Source organism: Denticeps clupeoides, chromosome 3 (genome assembly GCF_900700375.1).
Source record: "Denticeps clupeoides chromosome 3, fDenClu1.1, whole genome shotgun sequence".
Taxonomy (NCBI): Eukaryota; Metazoa; Chordata; class Actinopteri; order Clupeiformes; family Denticipitidae; genus Denticeps; species Denticeps clupeoides.
In genome coordinates this window covers 8,145,519-8,166,016 of record NC_041709.1, presented here as the reverse complement: position 1 = coordinate 8,166,016, position 20,498 = coordinate 8,145,519, and the positions used below count along the sequence as shown (strand labels likewise).

At 42.0% G+C, this 20,498-nt stretch overlaps 1 protein-coding gene and 1 long non-coding RNA gene across 4 annotated transcripts in view; one reads left to right on the top strand and one right to left on the bottom strand.

The window, feature by feature from the left end:
• The window catches only part of myo5b (myosin VB), a 38,123-nt gene extending 22,065 nt beyond the window's left edge, over positions 1-16,058 (bottom strand). For 2 of the 3 annotated variants that reach the window (XM_028971527.1, XM_028971529.1), the window contains exons 1-5: positions 15,829-16,058; positions 3,473-3,583; positions 2,685-2,856; positions 1,673-1,817; positions 287-443 (exon numbers count right to left, since the gene is read on the bottom strand). In XM_028971527.1, the coding sequence (XP_028827360.1) occupies positions 287-443; positions 1,673-1,817; positions 2,685-2,856; positions 3,473-3,583; positions 15,829-15,858 (615 nt within the window). In that variant the 5' untranslated portion in view covers positions 15,859-16,058. Of the gene's footprint in view, positions 1-286; positions 444-1,672; positions 1,818-2,684; positions 2,857-3,472; positions 3,584-14,671; positions 15,113-15,828 lie in introns of those variants that run through there. The other variant, XM_028971528.1, reaches the window with a different exon arrangement.
• On the top strand, positions 14,640-19,550 carry LOC114785372 (uncharacterized). The gene is made up of 3 exons (XR_003749054.1): positions 14,640-16,109; positions 16,391-17,340; positions 17,605-19,550. It is a non-coding gene; the product is annotated as an uncharacterized LOC114785372 (long non-coding RNA).
• The last annotated feature ends 948 nt before the right edge of the window (positions 19,551-20,498 follow it).

Sequence of the window (20,498 nt, the reverse complement as noted above, 5' to 3'; positions counted from 1 at the left end):
ATAGAAGACCTTTAAGATCATTTCAGTTTTGCCCATGTACTGAATGTTCTCTTCATTACCAAAATCATTGAAGCACACACTCAGTAACAAAACATTTTTCCTGCTTTTGTTTAACTGTTCAGTTTATGAATGGTTTAAAATGCAATTAACTTTAAATTAATTAAAAAGTGAACATTTACTGAACATTATTTCGCTACTGAATAATTATTAATTAAAACTTAATTAAAAGTGAACATTTACTGAACATTATTTCGCTACTGAATAATTATCCATATCCATCCTCTACCTCCATTATGGGGCTGGAGGCCAAGACCTTTTCTTCCACATTGGTGTCATTGGCTGAGCCTCCCACCGTGGCAAAGAATCGCATGGCATACTTTGCAGAGACAGTTTTCCCTGCCCCAGACTCTCCACTGACAATAATTGACTGGTTCTTCTCATCTCTGTCAGGGAAAGAGAAAGATAGGATAATATTATAACCCAAACCAAGAACTCAGTCAGTCAGTTAGGCCACCGTAAAATATATAAAAGGCATTACTTCTGAAAGAGTAAACTGTACAAAATCACGGTACTTTTCTGACCTTACGTCTATCTCTAATCATCAGAGATGTTTGAAAACTTCTACTGACCAATTCAATGTCCACACCGTCAGTCAATGGCCATCGTCACTCAGTTTTGGCTCTTTTGCTGAGCTACACACTGACATCCCGACAGCCCACAGGGCAACCCAGACAGCTCCTAATGGAGTCCCTGAGCTCTGTGCTGCAGTCAGACTCGTGCTGAGCATGTAGGATCCAGCTGCCTCAGTGAGGAATCCCAAAAGGGCCGCACAATAATTCCAACAGGCAGTTCATTAACTAACATGCTTGCATAGCCACTGCATCTCATCTCTCAAGTGTAGTGTACAAACAAATATCTTTACTGCCTAAAAGCTGTCCGACTGCTACTGATGCCACACTGCAGTATTCTTAAACTGCATCCATTCCTTTCTCTGTCACACACCTTCAGTCTGCATTTCCCCTCCTCTCTAAATCTATTCGTCGTGCTGCAGTAGTGACCCACTTAACAGAGTAGTTATGGGAACCCTCTGCCCCATTACAGCTGTGATTAGAGCTGTGATGGGAAAATAGCCTGTTTTTTTCTGCAGAAATAACAGGCAGCATGAACACGAGGGCAACAAGAGTGAGGATGCAGACTCTGCTATTATCCTCCTACACCTCCCATTAAGCATGAACGGTTACTGTCCCCCTCTGTACCATGTCAACACACAGGCAGCACTTCTAAACCTTGGATGGCTCAGGACTCCTTAGCAGCTCAACCAAATATTGTTCAACACTACGAACATGAAAGATGCAAAGCACACTTTGACTGACCATGGGTCATATTATTGATTTGTCGAGGTTTATCTACCATGGCAACTTAAATACCTGAAGGCGAAATACTTAAGTCTCTTATGATACTGCAGATGCATTAACCAATAGTCAGTATGATTCAAACAGAGTCATGTTTACCTCATAAAGCTGACTGTGAGCTAACTGAGGGCTTATCAATATTCTGCTCTTCCACAGAACAAGTCTAAACACGTCAGACTTACACTGTAGTATTTCCCAAACGTCTACTCTCGGACCCCTTAACACTTAACTAGAAAAATGTACTCAAGTTTATACTACACCTAGCCATCTGCTTGTAGGCTTCTTCAGCCACGGCAAAGATGTGAGGGTCCATGTCACCCATGTTCTGCCCGCTGTAGGCATTGATGACTTCCTCTCCATAGATGTGTAGCTGTTCATATGGATTGATGGCAACCAGGACAATTCCTGAGGAGGACAGGAGATAAGGGAGATACAGTTATATGATCTCTACAAACATTGCTAATTACTAAATGGCTAGTTGTATGTCTGGAGAGAACAAGAACTGTAACCTGTAATACACAATTTAAACCTCATAGCTTTGTACTTTTCAATGACTCCTCTTATAATATACATCGATACAGCTTTTAATAGAACATTACTAATAGAGCCCAAATACAGGGTTAAGGCTGATGGTTCCTGTGAGCACAAGCTCAAACGCTCCACAATCCCCAAACTTCCTGTGCATTAGCATGATGAATATGACCTAGTTGTTTGTGAAACAGTCTGCGTCTTTGCAGTGCAGTCTTATTCTGCCTGACAGGAAAAACTCTAACTCACCAATCTACCCACACATCCCACAGTCTGCTGGATGAGAGTGCAGCAAACCACCTCTAACAAGCCTGGGTGAGCACACAGTTGGCGAGAGAAAATGAAGGTGTTTTTTTCTGAGATATGTTGAACCTATTATCGTTTGAATGTAGAGCAACAGAACAAATAATTGCCTAGACCATGACACCTGACACGAGAAATCTGAGGCATCTTGAAAGAGTTGGGTTGCTATAGGGATAGCCTATATCAGCGTGACAGCAGACTAATCAAATAGTGCCTTTGTTCAGCTTCTATAGTCTGTATAACTATGGCCCATTACACATCACACATAATAGGACCAGCATTTGAGAATGTGACATAAATAACAGTAGGTCACAAACAAAGACCACATTCCAAAAATGAACCCAAAATGACATCTGCATTCTGCAGTGGGAATTTGCCCAATTGTAATCCAAGTTTGTCCCAAATAAATGTGTAACGGATGTAAAAACACACCAAACTCACCACAGTACGTGTAAATATGGTTGGACTCCAGGAAGCGGACCTTGAGGTTGTGAAGCACTGCTGGCTCATGGAGGTAACTAAGTGCGGTAAGGTCATTTTCACCCACAAGGATATCAGGGTTTCGTAAGAAAGGAAGCTGGTTGTGTTTGGGTCCAATGGGATACTCTGTTGTCTTGGAAGAGAAAAAAAATACTGGTTAAGCACAAATATGAAAAAATTAATTGTATACATGCCTATTTAAAAACAAAGCTAAAGTGCTTTGTCATGATTTCTTACTCACTGCATTACATTTACAGCATTTATCAAGAGTAGTTAAAGGGACAGTCCCCCTTGAGCAACTTAGGGTTAAGAGTGTCTCGCTCAGGGACACAATGGCACAATGTGAGTTACTGGTCTTCTGGTTCACAAGCAAGTGTTTTATCCTCTAGGTTACTGCTTATTAACAAATTAATGCAAGATAACATACACAGTGCACCACAATATATGAGATAATACTGATGTCAATTACAAAAAAGCTAAAGTAAATTTAGAATATACATTTTTTTATTTTTTAGGTTTAGTACTTCTTGTACTTTTTTTCTTGTAACCTAATACAAACCTAATTTTCTTTTACTCTTGATAAATCAGTACACTTCTGTCTCTGTTAGGTGTTTGTTAGGTTGTGGGGCCATTAGGCCATTAAAAGGTACAGAGATTACATTCTTGGGCTGTCAAGGTTGAAGTTATGAATAATGCAGGAAAACAATGACCTCTGCAGGGTGTTAGTGGCAGAGGCAACACTGTATTACCGTTTCATCTTCTAGTTTGAGGTGCAAGATGGAATCTCCATCTTTATAATCCTTGATTATTTCAGCAGACCGCCACACCTCGTCGGGGTCAGGGATCCACACCCGGGTGTACTGAAACAGACCAGAGCTCTAATAGATCAAACTAGAATCCTAACAACCACAACAAGGTGCTACAGGTTTTAGACGTGTCTAAACTTGGCATGGATATGTCTACAAAACAAAGAACCATTCAGACATCTTCCCTATGAACTGCAACAATTAAATATACAATTAAAATACATAATAACTATTAAACTTCATGTGAAACAACACCCCGACTCACTGCATTAACACAACCCTGCAGAAAAAAACAGGATAACTGGACTGTGTTATAAGAATCACACAGATATGCAAGGATGTGATAGGAAGTCCAGAGTCCTCATGAAATCGCCTTCAGTGACACAGGCCCCTGCTTTGCTGCCATCTAGATGCACTGATTACAATAGATATGACTCATGATGTTAATTATTAAAGATGATTCTATGAAGTTTTAAAAGGTAGTGGTCCAGATATACCCTCTCTCTGCAAAAAGGCCAGATTCCAAAACTAAAATTATTCATGGAAACAGGTGACACTTTTTCATGAACAAGAAAGGATTAAGGTTTAATTAGTCCTCTACATGATACAAACTTGTGCTCAAAATGCATCCCATATTTATTCACAATTTGCAGGAATATAATTGCTGCATTGCCATAATGGTGTTGCAATTGTATTTCATTAGCTAAATAGGCACTCCCCTTAAAGGCAAAAAAAAAACAAAAAACAAAAGTGCTGACATAATGTTGATATGCATGCAGGCTTATTAAACTTTAATATCTCTGAGGAGCACACTAAAGCAAATCAGGATTATTTGGCACAAAGCTGAACCAGCATGCAACTGCCCATATAAACAGCCATTTGGATGTAATTAATTAAGCAGTTATGTAATGTCTGTGTAAAGGATGCTGTTGCATGATGCTGTGAATGGTTTGGGTTTGCAAAAACATTCTCCACTGGACAACACTCAATCGGTCTTAGTAGATGTAACATAAGGCAGTACCACAAACCAGTGCAGATCAGAGGCCAGCCACTCACTCTGGAATTAGAGCTTTGGCTGACTGTGTGTGGCATTTACCATAATAGAAAAATGAATAACTTATGAGTTTAAATGTTGAAGTTAAAAATATCAATATTTCAAACTGGAGAGTGCAAAATCAGCAAATTGTTTCAGCAAATGTTTCTAAACAAAATATAGGACTATGGTAAATGTAAAAATAATAAAAACATTATAAAAAAAAAAAAATAAAATAATTATGTGTGTGTGTGTGTGTATGTATGTATGTATGTATGTATGTATATATGTGTATATATATATATATATATATATATATATATATATATATATATATATATATATATATATATATATATATATATATATATATATATATATATATATATATATATATATAAAAGTTACAGACTGCTGATGACAACCTTATTTTAGTTTATACTGTCACGATGGCTGGACATGGCGAGGAACGAGGACTCATACGCACAACGTCACGTAACAATCACATGACAGTGTACAGATACTAACAAGCAGCTTTATACAAATCATACACAGGTCAAAACAATCGTAAAACATAATAGCACAGGACGAACAAACTCCGGTCCGAATACTGGACCCTTCCGGATCGGATCTTGGCATATACTAAAAATGAATGCACTATTCTTAAACACTGAAACACTAAACAAAATGGTAAAGGCACTGTACTATGTACTGTACACTGTGGATGCGTAAGACAAATCGCCCATGTCCGTGCTCCTGTATACACTCTGTAAGACCTACGCTGAGGGTGAAAATGAGACGACAGGGAGCCTTTGAGGGGACTGAGTCAGCACTGGATTTGGGTAATCAGCAGAAAGTTCCCAAGTCCACCCATAGCATCCAGCTCACATTACAAAACCACAGTACAAGGCAGAAAGGGAGGGTGGTGATGAGGTGTGCAGGTCAGATAAGAAGAAGATGCCATGTATATAACTCAGGTATAGAAAACAGGATATTGAGTCTTGTTTTATGAAAATGATGCATGAGGCTGAATCTGAGCTGCATTTTAATACACTGTAAGAAGTAGAGCTGATTTTGGTGGAGATCTCAGTCAATTTGGCCAGTATGGTACACCAGACTGGTCAGATCTGTGAAAACACAGATAGCCAAGTGAATCATAATGACAATGAAACGCACCAGAGGTTAGATGCTTTATCTGCTTGAAAGGAGAACTGGTGGCAGAAAGGTGATAAATGAGGGCTCTTATCTGAAGAGTGGTTTCCATTTAAACTGTGTTGCAGGAACTGGAATGAATGTATTCATCTTTCGGACATTTTTGGCAAAGGTCTGTTCCGTGGCCCTTTTAATACGTGAACACACAGCAACACTCTGTCTGATACAGTGGTTACTAGTCATTCGTAGCTTCCTACAGACTGAGGTGGGGGGAAAAAACTATCTATCAGCCAGGAGAACATCAGAGACAGAAAGTTCTTATGCAACACTACCCATTTATCCACAGTCTGAGTGGGAGGCTGCAATCTTCTTCAAGGCATCAAAGAGATCCTGTGTATCAGCACTTTTTAAGCCTGTTTAATAAGAGAAGAACTGAGAGTGCATGTGGGATGATGAGATGGCTGGGTATTAATATGGCAGAGAATTATGATTGACAATAGATGTAAAACATACATATGCACATGGTCTCTTGTATAAGAGCACCGTGAGCTGTTTGACACCTTCTTTGAGGCAAACAAAGGAGGGAGGCACATCAGATTCAAACCGTTGTATTCTCAACCCCTATGGGATTTATGTCCATGAAGGCTGAATGTCCATATTAGCAATCAATTATTATTTCTCAAGAAATTTTATTGCACTATTTTGTATGATAAACATAAAAAGGGTGGTAGTAGCCTAGTGGCTAACACACTCGCCTATGAACCAGAAGACCCGGGTTCGAATCCCACTTACTACAATTGTGTCCCTGAGCAAGACACTTAACCCTAAAATTGCTCCAGGGAGACTGTCCCTGTAACTACTGATTGTAAGTTGCTCTGGATAAGGGCGTCTGATAAATGCTGTAAATGTAAAAAACCTGATGTGAATAGGACATGACTGTCACATTTACAGCATTTATCAGATGCCCTTATCCATAAGCGACTTACAATCAGTAATTAAAGGGACAGTCCCCCCCGGAGCAATTTAGGGTTAAGTGTCTTGCTCAGGGACACAATGGTAGTAAGTGGGATTTGAACCTGGGTCTTCTGCTTCGTAGGCGAGTGTGTTACCCACTAAGCTACTACCACCCACATGACCACAATTTAAAAACATTATTTGCAAATATAATATTTTTTAGACTACAAATTCAACTACAGCAAACAATCCTCTAATGTGAAATGTCCTGAATCAGTGTGGATCAGTGTAATGTGAATACCCCGAATCAACACCATATTCTAGTCTTACTGTTGGAGTTTTATTTTTATTATTATGTTATTATATTGTACATAAGTTTTCATTATTGCATCAGCATATAGAGAGCAGTTTTAATTGAACCTCATGAACAACACGATTGCATTTAAAATCCATTGATCAGAGAAAAACAGTGTAGACAAAAATCAAAACCAATCTGATCTATCCACATGCTGTTTTCTGAAGATCAGAAACACAGGAACAACACAAAAAAACACAACACAAAAATAAGACATCCTAGATCTGAATGAATTAAATATTCTTATTAATTCTTTGTTCTTTAGATAGCTGAATGTGCTGATAACAATATGAAAATTATTGATGGAAATCAAATTTGTCAACCAATGGAGGTCTGGATTTAGAGTCATGTGCAAGCTTAAAGTGAAAAAACACTACAGGCTGATCCAACTTTGATGTAATGTCCTTAAAACTAGTTCAAATGCTGCTCAGTAGTGTGTGTGACCTCCACATGCCTGTATGCCTCTATTTTTACTTTGACACATGGCTTTTACAGTACTACAAACTGGGGCTGTCAATTGCTAAAAAATATTTAATTAACTTCAATTCCTTTTGCAATAGATTAATCAAAATTAATAGCATCGGATTCTTAAGACGAAGCTTGCTAAAATACATACAGAGGGTCAAAGTTTGCCCACTAACAAAGAAATGACCAGTCTGTAACAGTGAGTGATAGTTATGAATGAATTTGTATGTTCAACTTTCTACTCCACATCTAGATGCAGGCACATCACAGACATTGTAAGTGTGTTAAAAAATAATGTAAATGGGAACAGGTAACACATATCGTCTAAATCGGCCCTTCGCTGACCCTCTCCATCTTTATGTAACCATTATCTACATCTTGGATCAATTTTGCTGAATCACTGTCACGGGTCATACCCAACAATGGAAAGAAATAAAACATGCCTGTGTTAATTGCATAAATTTGATTAAAACTAATTAAAACTATTAGAAACACTTTTTTGACAGTTTCTGTCAGAATAAAGCATTAAAAGGGTCCACATTTTACCGGTATAGACTACCAGGTAAAATAGACGTCTGGTTCACGCACCTCCAGGCACTGCACAAAAATCAAATCTGACAGAATTAGGATATGATTCAGGAAAGCACTGACGTTGAGGAAGAAAGCAGATCTGACCTAAAAAAAAAAAAACAGCCCTATGCTCCAGGTAATGGCAGCCTGTATGGTGAGGGGGTGCAGCTTAGTCACTCAATCTTTACTTCAGCACTTGAACTTGATTCTACATTCCAGTGGAGTGGTAACTATGGGAACATACAAGGTTGGTGTAGCAAAGGGTAAGACATTTTAAGAGAAACTGCACTCCACAAAAATGTAGAAAGCTGACTGTGATTAGAGCCTCAATAGAAAAAAAATCATTTTAATTAAGCTTTTCACCCAAATTTGCCAAATATTCAGCGATACATTTACATGTAGTACAAGTGACATTAAGTACAACTGACCAAGTCCAAAACTGCTTGATCCTAGAAACGCATTTCAGAATGTCAGACCAATTAAGCCCATTTATGGTAAAGAAAATAACCACAAGGGAACATTTGACAGAATACCTCTAACTGTTCTTCTGCTTGCTTGTTTTCCACATTATGATTCTGATATGGCCGCACTCAAATATAGCTAAAAATTTGAAGCCCACACAATAAAGGGCAATATGAATGCTTTTGAGGAAAGTGCTGGTGTTAATGCAGAATAGCAGCTTACACAAATGAGCTGAGAAATCTGAAGTTAAGCATTTATGATGATCATTTTGTCCTACATCAAGCACTTCTTACCTGAGAGAAGTACCCACTCAAACATTCAAGCACAATCAAGGCTCCTGATGTTCTATTTTGCATGAAAGCTCCAAATGAGTCATCCATGCAGCGAGTCTCATTTTAGGGACTATCCAAGTAGAAGGAATGCTGAGAATGAAATGTTTGATGTCTACACTGGATAACTATTTGCTGTCTGCCTTTTTTTTTTATTTCCATTGTTTAACCTGTTTTAACCATTTTTTATGGAGGGGGGGGGGTAAAGTCATACGACATGTTATATTTATCATATCTTATGCTGCAGTGTCACCATGGCTAATATATGAGTTCCCTTATTACATTTACAGCATTTATCAGACGCCCTTATCCAGAATGACTTCCAACCAGTAGTTACAGGAACAGTCCCCCTGGAGATATTTAGGATTAAGTGTCTCGCTCAGGGACACAATGGTAAGTGGGATTTGAACCTGGGTCTTCGGGTTCATAGGCGAGTGTGTTACCCACTAGGCGACTACCACCCATGCAGCATGTGTACCATTAAAACATGAAAACCATGGCTAAATCATTTGTTCTGAGCTTGAAAAGTATGTGTTCTTCACATACATGTAGTAATGCTCCTGCGCATTCTACTTCAAAATATGTAAATACATTTTTGGGTCTCTCTGTGGTGAAGGAACACTATGTTTCGATCTCATCCCATTCCTTGGCCTTGATTAAATATCAGTGGCCGTATTGAGTGATGCTAGTAGGGAGGAGGTGGGCTTTGCTTCAGCAGTTACAGCTGGACATTGAACAGTGACAGTGTACATTATTCAATATGCAAATGTTCTTTAGAGAAGCCAACAGATCGTTTGAATTGTAAAACACCTTCGCCTATTACCTAACGTCTAGTTCCCAGGAGCAATAACCCAGAAACTTACTCAATCATGCTCAAACTAGCATAACTGAATGTCTAATACCATACAAATTCAATAAATGTACAACCTATTACACGTACAGACAGGCATCATCAAAGAAATGTTTATTTTATTGACATAAAACCATCACAAATCATTCAGTGAGATAGTTACAGTGGAAAAAGAAGAAAAATAGGCGATGATCCAATACACTCTTCACTTCCATCCCATTCGAAGCCCAAGCCGCCATGGTGCCACTGAGATGCCACTGAGCAAAGCACCGTCGCCACACACTGCTCCCCGGGCACCTGTCATGGCTGCCTACTGCTCACCAAGGGTGTTGAGTTAAATGCACTTTGTTGTGCTGCAGTGTTTCACAATGACAATCACTCTGGCTTTTTAAACACAGTAATCCAGCCAGTCATCAGCACGGGGCACTCATGTTCATGAACAAGGTTCAGTGTAATGGGAGTTGGACAAGAGAACGCACGACAGAAAGTGTACTGGATCACAATCACTTACTGCAATCAATTTTATACTCCAGACATCAGTCTTCAGCATTCTGTGTATAGCAAGAGCCAACATGTCAAAGTGCTAAAATAAGCAAAGGATAATAACGTGTTGTGTTTTTAAGGCCTTTTGTCAGAGCCAGTGGTTTATCTGGTCAAGTCCATGTCCTGCCTCCAAAAATTGACACCGAAATGTTTTTTTTTTTTTTGTGGCCATTTGCTTGGACATGGTACATTCAAATGGTGTAATATGTCTCTCTTCAGATCTAATTTCTAAAAAAAAAAAGGTGAACACCTGTATAGTGCCTGTGATATAAATTTCAACCTCTTGTCACCGTACATCCCATCCACATACTATCGGCTGTTTATTTAAAGAGCAGATGAGAAGTGAAAGAACACAGAACAAACCATAAAGAGCAAGACAAGAACTGACCATTGCACCACTGGGGCTATTAAAAACAGGATCTGTAGCTTAGCTGGTGGACAGAAAAGCTCTCTGCCACACCAATACCCCTGAACTGCTTTTTGGTATAACAACATATGGGATAAATGATTAAAACATTTCAACATTTTTGTACAGGTAATAATAAGTAATACGGTAATAAATAGGTTTTGCCTGTAGCTTTGGAGACACCAAGAGACAGCCGCCTAATATATTCACCCTTTGATGGGTGCCATTGTAACAAAATAATTCACCGGGTAGTGGTTTCAGTGTTGTGGTTGATTGGTGTAAGACACGCCCGGTGTCCCAGATGTCCATTCATTCACTGTGTGGTGTACTACCTATAGTGGATTGGTCATTTTGGTAGGGTGGTAGTAGCCTAGTGGGTAACACACTCGCCTATGAACCAGAAGACCCGGGTTCGAATCCCACTTACTACCATTGTGTCCCTGAGCAAGTCGCTCTGGATAAGGGCGTCTGATAAATGCTGTAAATGTAAATGTAAATTTTGTAGAGCTGCCCAAAATCTCCACTATTAACTTTATTCAAAAAGCATTTATATTAATATGAATAAGGTGCACTGGTCCAAATTCACACAATCCTCCACTATTTCTTCCCGTCGGGCATGCTCCGCCCCCTTTTTCTCATGTTCTCATGCCACTCCCATCATGTGACCAGAAATGTCATCCAGTCCATTACAGCATGCAAGCGTCTGAAATGGGTCAACAGCTTTCTGCCCTTGTTTCCTGGTTAGTCCTTTATCTAGTGAACACCATATAGTAAACAATGTAACATTTAAAACACAGTTATGTCTGGCCTAGTTAGGAAGTGGCCTGGTTAAGCAAGAAGGTTGCCGGTTCGAATCCCGAGCCGCCAAGGTGCCAATGAGGTGCCACTGAGCAAAGCACCGTCCCCACTCACTCACTGAAAATACACAGTCCCCCCTTTGAGGTCAGTCCTTCCCTCTGAAGGAAACCTAGACAGACTATAATGAAATGGCTTTTTTTTTTTATTACCCACTGCAGATGCACAGGGTCAATAATACAAGGTATTTGTTGGCCAAGACGCCTCATGGGACGTCCTCGAAAAACGTCATTCTTAACATTCCCTGCCAAATAATTTTAGCCTGAAGTTATACTTGCCTCTGCCTCTATAATAAGGCACAAATGTTTAGATGTGATTACATTCAAATTCTAGAGACATCCCAAGCAAAAATTAAATGTTTATGAGTTTTCTAATTGCTCTGAGATCAAAGTGCTCCATTCATTTTTTAACTGGACCCCAGTGTGCCCCACCCGGCGACGAACCGCTCTTCCCTCCGACTGAAAGATGCAGGATAAGCTGGTTTGAGGGTCAAACAGCAATTTACAGAAACATAGAGAAATGCGGCGCAGACGCCGTGCGGTGGAGGAGGGGCTATTATGCCAGAGGACTTGCACGACAGGTTCTCCGGTGGCAACTCTGTGATAAGGTCACGCGTTGCCCAACACACTCCGGTAATTAGAGGTATTCTGATGACAGGGGCCTGGCTTTTCAAAACCTTTCTGCATACAGCAAACGCAACCAACTCTTTAGGCTGCTCTTGAACCCGAGCACTGAAATGGGCCGGGGTCAGATGATCAGGTTACAGGAGAGTCTTTTAAAGGGGAACAATTGGGGGTGTGATTCTGTGGTATAAAAAAAAAAAAAAAAAAAAAAGCCGGGGGAGGAGGGGTGTGAACTTTTCACCTGGGCGTGGCCACAGTGTCGCCGTTTGTGAGAGGCCAAGAGGAACTTTTCCCTGCCTGATCTTTGACCTGCACTCCAGTCAGAAAACAGAACGAGGAACCCCGAGGTGAAGGTGCCAAGAGTCCTATCTCTTAAGGAAGAACAAAGGTTGTCTGTGGGATGGGTTGGATGAAACCAGAACACTGTGTCGGATTATTTACAACGGTGAAGCAAATAAACGCAGAAATAAATAAACCAAGCAAAGGTTGCCCGGCCTGGCTTTAAACGAAAATCATCATGGCATTTAATTCATCAGGCTGTGCCTGAAGCGCCACCTCAGAGGAATGAGCGCAAGCTGACGGAGAGGAAAGCCAACATGTTTCTCCTGTTTCCCCGCCACACGCGCTGCTCCGGTTCCCCACCCCCACACACGGAGGCTCCCTTTTCAGCAGGAAGGTCCCACGCCTTTTGCTGTGACGTCGGTACACCTGCATGTCCAGGGGGAGGGGAAGCGCGAGGGCGCACCCTCCCTCCGGACCAGAAACGCTTGTTTACTGTTCGGCGGCTGGTAAAAGTCTACGCCGAAACGCCTTATAGTCTCATCGCATACGGCATGAAATGAAGTTCGTACAGCAGCCAACTACTTTACTTTACTTTACTTTATTTAGCAGACGCTTTTATCCAAAGCGACTTACAATGGGAAGACACCAGCAATTCTCGTTCGAATTCTATAGAATATCGAGTATACAAACTAAGAGCCCATATAAGGCTTAGACTTGTCATTGAAGAGCATGCTCGGAGAGTGTTGGGTGCTAGACTAAGAAAAATTATAATGTATTTATACATTTTGTATTTGTTTGTTCAATGTGTATGCATGTGTATGTGTTAGATTTGTCTGTAATATTTTTGGAATAAGAGGGTTTCCACCTTCTTCTTAAAACTACTGGCCATTATTTAACAAAAAAAAAATTAATTGCTCAAAAACACAAAAGTTGAATATATATTCTCCTTTGTCGGGAAGTGTAACAGCTCCTGTTGTAAATGAGATGCTCCACGAATGTACGCCAAAGGCAGCGGGGAGCCAAGAACACTGCCGCAACATTCCACACAGACCCTGTCATTCTGACAGCCACACAGGGACGTGCATTGCTTCTGATGTGACCGAATGCTGAACTTGACAGTCGAAATGAGCCTCAAAACTAACGACATCAATTAAAAAAAATCTAATCTAATCGAATCTAATCTTGCGTAATTTACCTGACAGCTGGTCTCTCTCTCTCTCACACACACACACACACACCCACCCAAAGAAAGCAGATGGATTTTTTAGGATTTGCTCCTTTGTCTTCTGTCGGGATTAGCTATTTCCACAGCATATGGCCTCATAAGAGGAATGGACGGAAGAGTTAAAATATCATGCAATGGTCGCTTTGCAAAACCAGATATTGCAACACGTTACATATACGTCTGGGCCACAGTTTTAATGGAAGAATGGAAAAGGTGGGGAATCTATAGCTAGTCGTCACCTGAGAAGATGGAAAGGCTGTTATGTCATCATTTCTCATTGCGGGGTCATGGTTTGCTTTGAAACGGTGGTTTCCAGCGTCCGTTACGCAACAAGAACATCACAGGCGACAGAAGACAACCGTGCAAGTGAAAAATGAGACTGCTTGACCCAAAAGCCTCCGCTTTATGGCTAAATCAATTTCACAAGCGGTGAACTATTAACACTGCACTGTATCCAACAGTCCTGTGGAGGACAGAGGTGACAAAAGTTGTTTCTACTGACTGTCCCATATTAGACTTTATTATGCAACATCGATCTACAGAAAAGGCAGCGACTGTAAAGCACAGTAATCCTGGCAGGAACCGAGAGTGAACTTCAGCAACCATAATTCCCCTCAATAAATCTAAAACGCAATAAAGTCGCTCGAAATCGCTCGTAAATAACAACGTCTGTCAATTGGGTCATTTGGCTTCATAAAATGACAGAAGACTAACGCTTCTCTCCGAAAAAGGGTCTGTGTCGAGGTCGCACAACAACAACAACAAAAAAATCCATCTCTCTGCTGCAGAACAACAATACCGAAAGGAAGGACACGTGGGGCGTCAAAAAGAAAAAGAAAAAGAAAAAGGGAAAGAAACGAGTTGACTGTGCCGCAATTCGCCCGGTGAGTTAAACCGACCGAAACCGCACCTGTCCGGGAAGCCGCGGCAGCGGCGGCCCGGAGCCCGAAAATACCTCAGTTTAAAAAAAAAAAAAAAAAAAAAAAAACATCACGCAAAGCATAACTCGACCTGACTTTTCCTCACGCAGCCGCTTACCTTGGTGTACAGCTCGTTTACCGACATGGCCCAAGTTCCGCCGCCGAAACCGCTACGAATGTCGAGGCGCGGGTAACTTAATCCGCCCGGTTATTAAACCAACTCCGGCTCGATGCGGAGCCATCGTCCGCCGGTCATCTTCCAGCTCGGCGGCGGTCGTTTTCTCGCTTGTTGTCGGTAGTTCTTTGGGAGTTTGCGCCTCAGCCGCTGGACCCGCTCCTGCTCATGGCAGGTGGATTTTCCGCCGGTTCGCCGCGGCCGGCAGCACTGCGCTGTGGAGCCAGGTGAGTTGTGCGAAGCGCCCGCGGAAAACAGACGCCGTCTGGTGAGGGCGCAGACGTATTTGGTCTTTGACCGGCGCAGGTCCCTTCACTTCCTCCCCGTATCCATGGACTCGGCCGGGCTGACTGGCGTGACTGCAGCGAAATCCCGCGGACCGAACGGAAGCCCGACGTGCGGGGGCCGCCATGCGGCGAAAGAGCGAACTGCACCCGGCGCGCCTCACCGACAAGTCTAGCGTCTAGTGCATAATGCCACAATTACCTTAAATTATCTTGCATTAAATTGACATATGTACTAATGTTGGGACAAAAAAAATTAATACAAATAAATGTGTATAGTAATTCTTCCTTCGGTGATGCATTATCAATAAGATGATAAAACATTTATCAGACACTGGAGGTAATTTTAACCATACAGCAGTAATGTACTGTGAGGGACTTCAGATACAATTTTTGTAATATCATCGGACTGTGTTGTAGGCAATTATCTTGCAACATGTCGAGTGTCACAGAATAGACTGGATTGAGATATCAATATAGTTTTGTATCATGGGATTCTTGTCCCATCCATGATATCTGCTATTTTATATACAATAAACATTTTATGTTCTTGTGTAGTACAGTTTTCCTCACATGGAAAACCCAAATAGTAATGACCTCGTGATAGTCATGACCTTACTTTTTCAGTAAGCCTATACACACACATCCATGTTCATAAAAAAAATAATGTAAAATATGTACTCTTTTTACATGATTGCACATGCTGTCCCATTAGTACAGGCAATAAAACACCGCGATAAGATGTTGTGTTGTGTAGCCAGCAGATATGGACTATCACTAAGTGTCGTAAAATAAAGGTTTTCGTGCTGGGCTTACCTTGCAGTACACTTCATATTCAGTGGTCATTTTCTCTTCCTGTTGATCAGGAACCTTGCCAGCTTTCACAAGCACAGTGCTAAGCTGAAGTAGTTATGTCTCAGCACTGCGGTCCTCCTCTCAGCTGTCCAATGTTCCATGCTCCGGAGAAATCCTCTGCCAAGCTACTGATACTGAGATACAGCACGACTTGTGAAACTCCAGCCACCTGCCTGAACAGGAGGACGACAAACGTCTGACACCAGACTAATCTCTCCACTCCCATGCCACTCCTGTATGAGGTATTGGGTGTTGACCAAGTTCTTTCTCACTGCTTGCACTCTGACAAACCCGTACAAACAATGCAATTAACAGACTTAAAATAATTTCGGTGACAATTTTAAAATAGAACAGGTTTTCTGAGCATTGTGCTTTTTTTGCGTTTGAAAAGCAGTCAAACTGGTTGCAAAGTAGTAATTATGCTTACATTTTATGCATTTTGTATCATTTAGATTATGATCTGCAAAATTATTTTGTTAGGTGTGCCTTTTATTATAATGCCTGGATGCCTAATTTTCCGCAGAACTAAATCCAACTTGTGCCAGCATTTGTTGTGCCAGCGAAAGAACTCTAACCAGTCCTGAACTTCACCAGACCTTTGAAGAAAAGACTGGAGAAAACCTCTGGAATATCACACATCAAGGTATTAGCAGAAGATTCCTGTCAATTGCAAGGTATGGCCTTCACACATGGGATATTCTCAGGTCTGGTGAATTTGAATTTGTGATCGTCCTCAAACTATACGTGAACAATATTTATGTTGAAAGAGGATACTGCTGTGATGTTATACTGTTTCCATGGTCAATATACCATTTCCTCCTGGTCTACTGACTTTAAAGGGTTGTGGATTGACAGGAATATAGTTGTTGTCTGTTGGGAGTCTTTCTTGATTTCTATAGGTTGGCCTGCTTGAGACAATGTAGTGAGGAGCAGTAGACACTAAAAGACCAGCAGAGTTCATTCACACATAATTATTAATTATGCTGCAATAATAAAACATTTTTCACTGAGCGATCAATTTCTAAGCACACCTATTTGTCTTTGCAATGTAGCATTTGCAGCATACTCCTTTTATGACCATTTAAGATGCTAACAAAGCAAATCAATGAACAAGGAAACATTGTTTTTTCCATTTCATGATCATTTAATGAGAACAGCTATTTTCATGCATGTAACATTGAAACCTGTAGTATTTAAGTTAAGCTAGAACTTGCTCTAGATAGAGGAAGGATTCTCCTTTCGCCTGAATGGGTGGGCAGCTCGCGTGTTAGAGGTGGGCCTTGACAGGATGTCCTGCATCTTCTTACTGTACAGCTCCTCATAGGCCCGGCCCTTCTGATACTCCAGCTCTTCCTCAGCCTGCTCAGATTCTCGCAGCGTCTGTCTCTGGAGGATCTGAGCTAGCAGTTCGGCCTGGTACTCCCGACTGGCTTCCCTCAGACTATGAGAGGGAAGAACATACTTAGGCACGATGTGAGTTTAATATAAAAAAAAAGTAGAAATTCTTTCTACTTTACCGTTTTACTTCTTCCTCATCCAGAAGTTTGTTCTCCTGAATGACTTTATTCAGCTCATCTTTATCTTCGGCCAATTGTGCTTGTTTCTGCATGTTACGGTCCACTGTGAAGTGCACATAAATGTATTAAAATTTTGTTAAACAATTTGTGGTCCCAACTAATCAATGTGTCTAAACTCATGACAAAATAATCCTTTATGACATTTCTCTTGGATCTGCAGACGGCGGGTGTCCAGGACGTCCTTCATCAGCCGGTCTCTGGCCTCCTTCTCCAGGCGTGCCTGCTCCGCCCGGCGAGCCCACGCCTGCTGCAGTTCTGACTCCATCAGCTGCTCTGCCTCTGCCTCCTCCCTCCGCTGCTGCTCCAGCTGCTGGGCCAGATATTGCCGATACCTGCTCTGCTCCTCCCGCCGCTCATTCTGATGGCGAGGGAACAATCGCATTCACAACCAGCTCCTCCAAATTGCGTTATTTGTCTCCGTCTGCTATTTCTCTACACTTCGTCTCACCCTCCTCTCAGCCTCCCCCCGTTTCTCATCGCTGTCTTCTGACAGCAGTTGCTCCAGGATGCTCATGTCCAGGGCCAGCTCGTCCTGCTGCTCGTGGGCCAGGCGTTTTAGCTTCAGCCTGAGTGAGCGGTCCAGCATCCTCCGCTGGTTCTCCTGGTTTTGGAGCTTCTGCTGATGCCCACGCTGCTCCTCTAGACACCGCATCTCTCTCTGCTCCTGCTGAGTAAACAGAACAGAATATGTAATACATTACTCGATCGTTCAGCTTTGTCACAGATGCAGAAAGTATTAAATTAGAGCAATTTTAGGAAATTAACTTATTAACAAGGTGACAACAAAGTCAAAGGTTCAAACCCACTAAGATAGGCAGGTCAGCTAAATGTTATGTAAGGTTGCAAGGCCGTCATCATGCTGATTTCGTCATTACCAAAATCTGCGCCTCTTCCTCCTTCAGCTGCTTGGCCTGCATCCTCTGCTGCTCGGCAGCTTCTACCTGCATGCGCAGGAAGGCCAGCTGCTCTTGGTTGTTCTCCCATTGCCGCCGGGTTTCCCGCCCTTCGCGGTCCTGCTTGGCCTGCCGGTCCATCTCCCACAGCTGGGCAAAGAGCCTCTCATCTTCCTCCCGCTGTCGCCGAGTTTCCAGCTGCATCTGGATCTGAGCGGCCCGCTCCGAGCACACCTCGTCCAGCTGCCGCTGACCCTCCAATGCCCGCAGCTCCTGGCTCTGCTGTCTGAGGCACAGGCCATGCGGGAGTTACAGCACATGTCTCTCTGAAGTTTATACTATCTGGAGATTATACTATACTATATAAAGGATAGATAATCCTTTATTAGTCCCACAAGTGTTTCATATCCCTTCCCCCTGTACCTGAAGAGCTGCTCCAGTTTCTCAGCCACCACCCTCTGCCTGTCACTCTCCCTCCTGTCACGCAGTGTCTGTGCCCTCTCATGCATCTTCAACTGCTTTTCCAGGGCAGCGTTGCTCTGCCCCTCCTCCAGTTCTCTCAGGTGGCGCCTGTCTTCTTCCTCCAGCAAGACACGCAGCCTGCCAAACACAAGATGGTGTTAGGGCAGGGTACAAAAAAGCAGAGACAAACGTAAAATAATTAGTTTATGAGAGCCCCTGAGGAAAACATGATCCAGACCTCTCTCTCCGTTCATCAATGCTCATCTGATACTGTCCCATGGCCTCCTGAACCCGTCTCTTGATGGTGCCCAATACAATACGCCGATCAGTGCTCTTCTGCCAGTGCATTTTCACGCTGTCCACCTTCTGGTTCTGCGTGAACTCCAGCATCTTGTCTCGAGCAGCATCCCGTTTCCTTCTCTCCACGATGAGGTGATCTGGAGATATTCCTGAGGAAACTCTTGCCCGCTGCAGGATTAATTCATGAATAATGACATCAGTGCAATGCATTGTAATACATAGTTGTCCCTTCCCTCATCCAAGAAAACTGAAAAAGTGTGGCACATCCATTTAAATATTTTTTACCCAAATAAAGATATTCTAGCTAAACAAATCTTTGATATTAAACTACATTTATTGTTAAATTTACAACAAAAAGTGTGTAAGGTCCACGCATATCCCAGTAGGTGGCGATAGTGTATAGAAATCGAGGACTCCTGAGAATCGGGGGTAAAAAATGTTTTAACCCTATAATAAATTTTTTTTTTCTTCTTTCGTTTTATTGGTCATTATTCCGAATTTATCTTTTTTTCCTGGGTAACGACTGGTTGCCGAGATCAAGTCTAAACTAAGAAGAGGCTGGACTCTTACCACAGCCACGGCATGAGGAGTGGGTCCGGTGAGCTCTCGACATCGCCTCCGTCCCTGCTGCATCTTTATTCTTTATTACGAAGGCGACCCCCGAGCCAGTTAATATCTCGACATTCACCAGCTCCCGCCAAGCCGGCGACTTGGTCCCCGCGCCCCACTGTTTACGTGAACGTAACCGCGGCGACGGCCACTTCCGGTCGGCGCGGGACAGACGAGTTCAAAGAGGACCGCGTTCCTGCCTCCCTTTATTTCTCCTGAGAGTAAAATAGATTGAAATGACTGTAAATTCTTTATTGTGGAGTTTCAGTGGATTTTGAATATGATAAGGTTTTTCTAGTTTCATTGCAATTGCCAATGAATTCTGTTGAGTAGCTAGGACTGGGTAGATTCTCACAGAAGGCATCAAAACTATGAATGAACACATGTGGAGTTATGTACTTAACAAAAAAAGGTGAAATAACTGAAAACATGTTTTATATTCTAGTTTCTTTGCTCTGGTTACTGCTTTGCACACTCTTGGCATTCTCTCAAAGAGCTTCAAGAGGTCGTCACCCGAAGTGGCTTTCCAACAGTCTTGAAGGAGTTCCCAGAGGTGTTTAGCACTTGTTGGCCCCTTTGTCTTCACTCTGCGGTCCAGCTCACCCCAAACCATCTCGATTGGGTTCAGGTCCGGTGACTGTGGAGGCCAGGTCTCCACTTTTTAAGCACATAACTCCATGTGTTCATTCATAGATTTGATGCCTTCAGTGCGAATCTCCGAATGTAAATGGTCATGAAAATAAAGAAAACACATTCAATGAGACATTGGCCTAAACTGTACATACCAGCC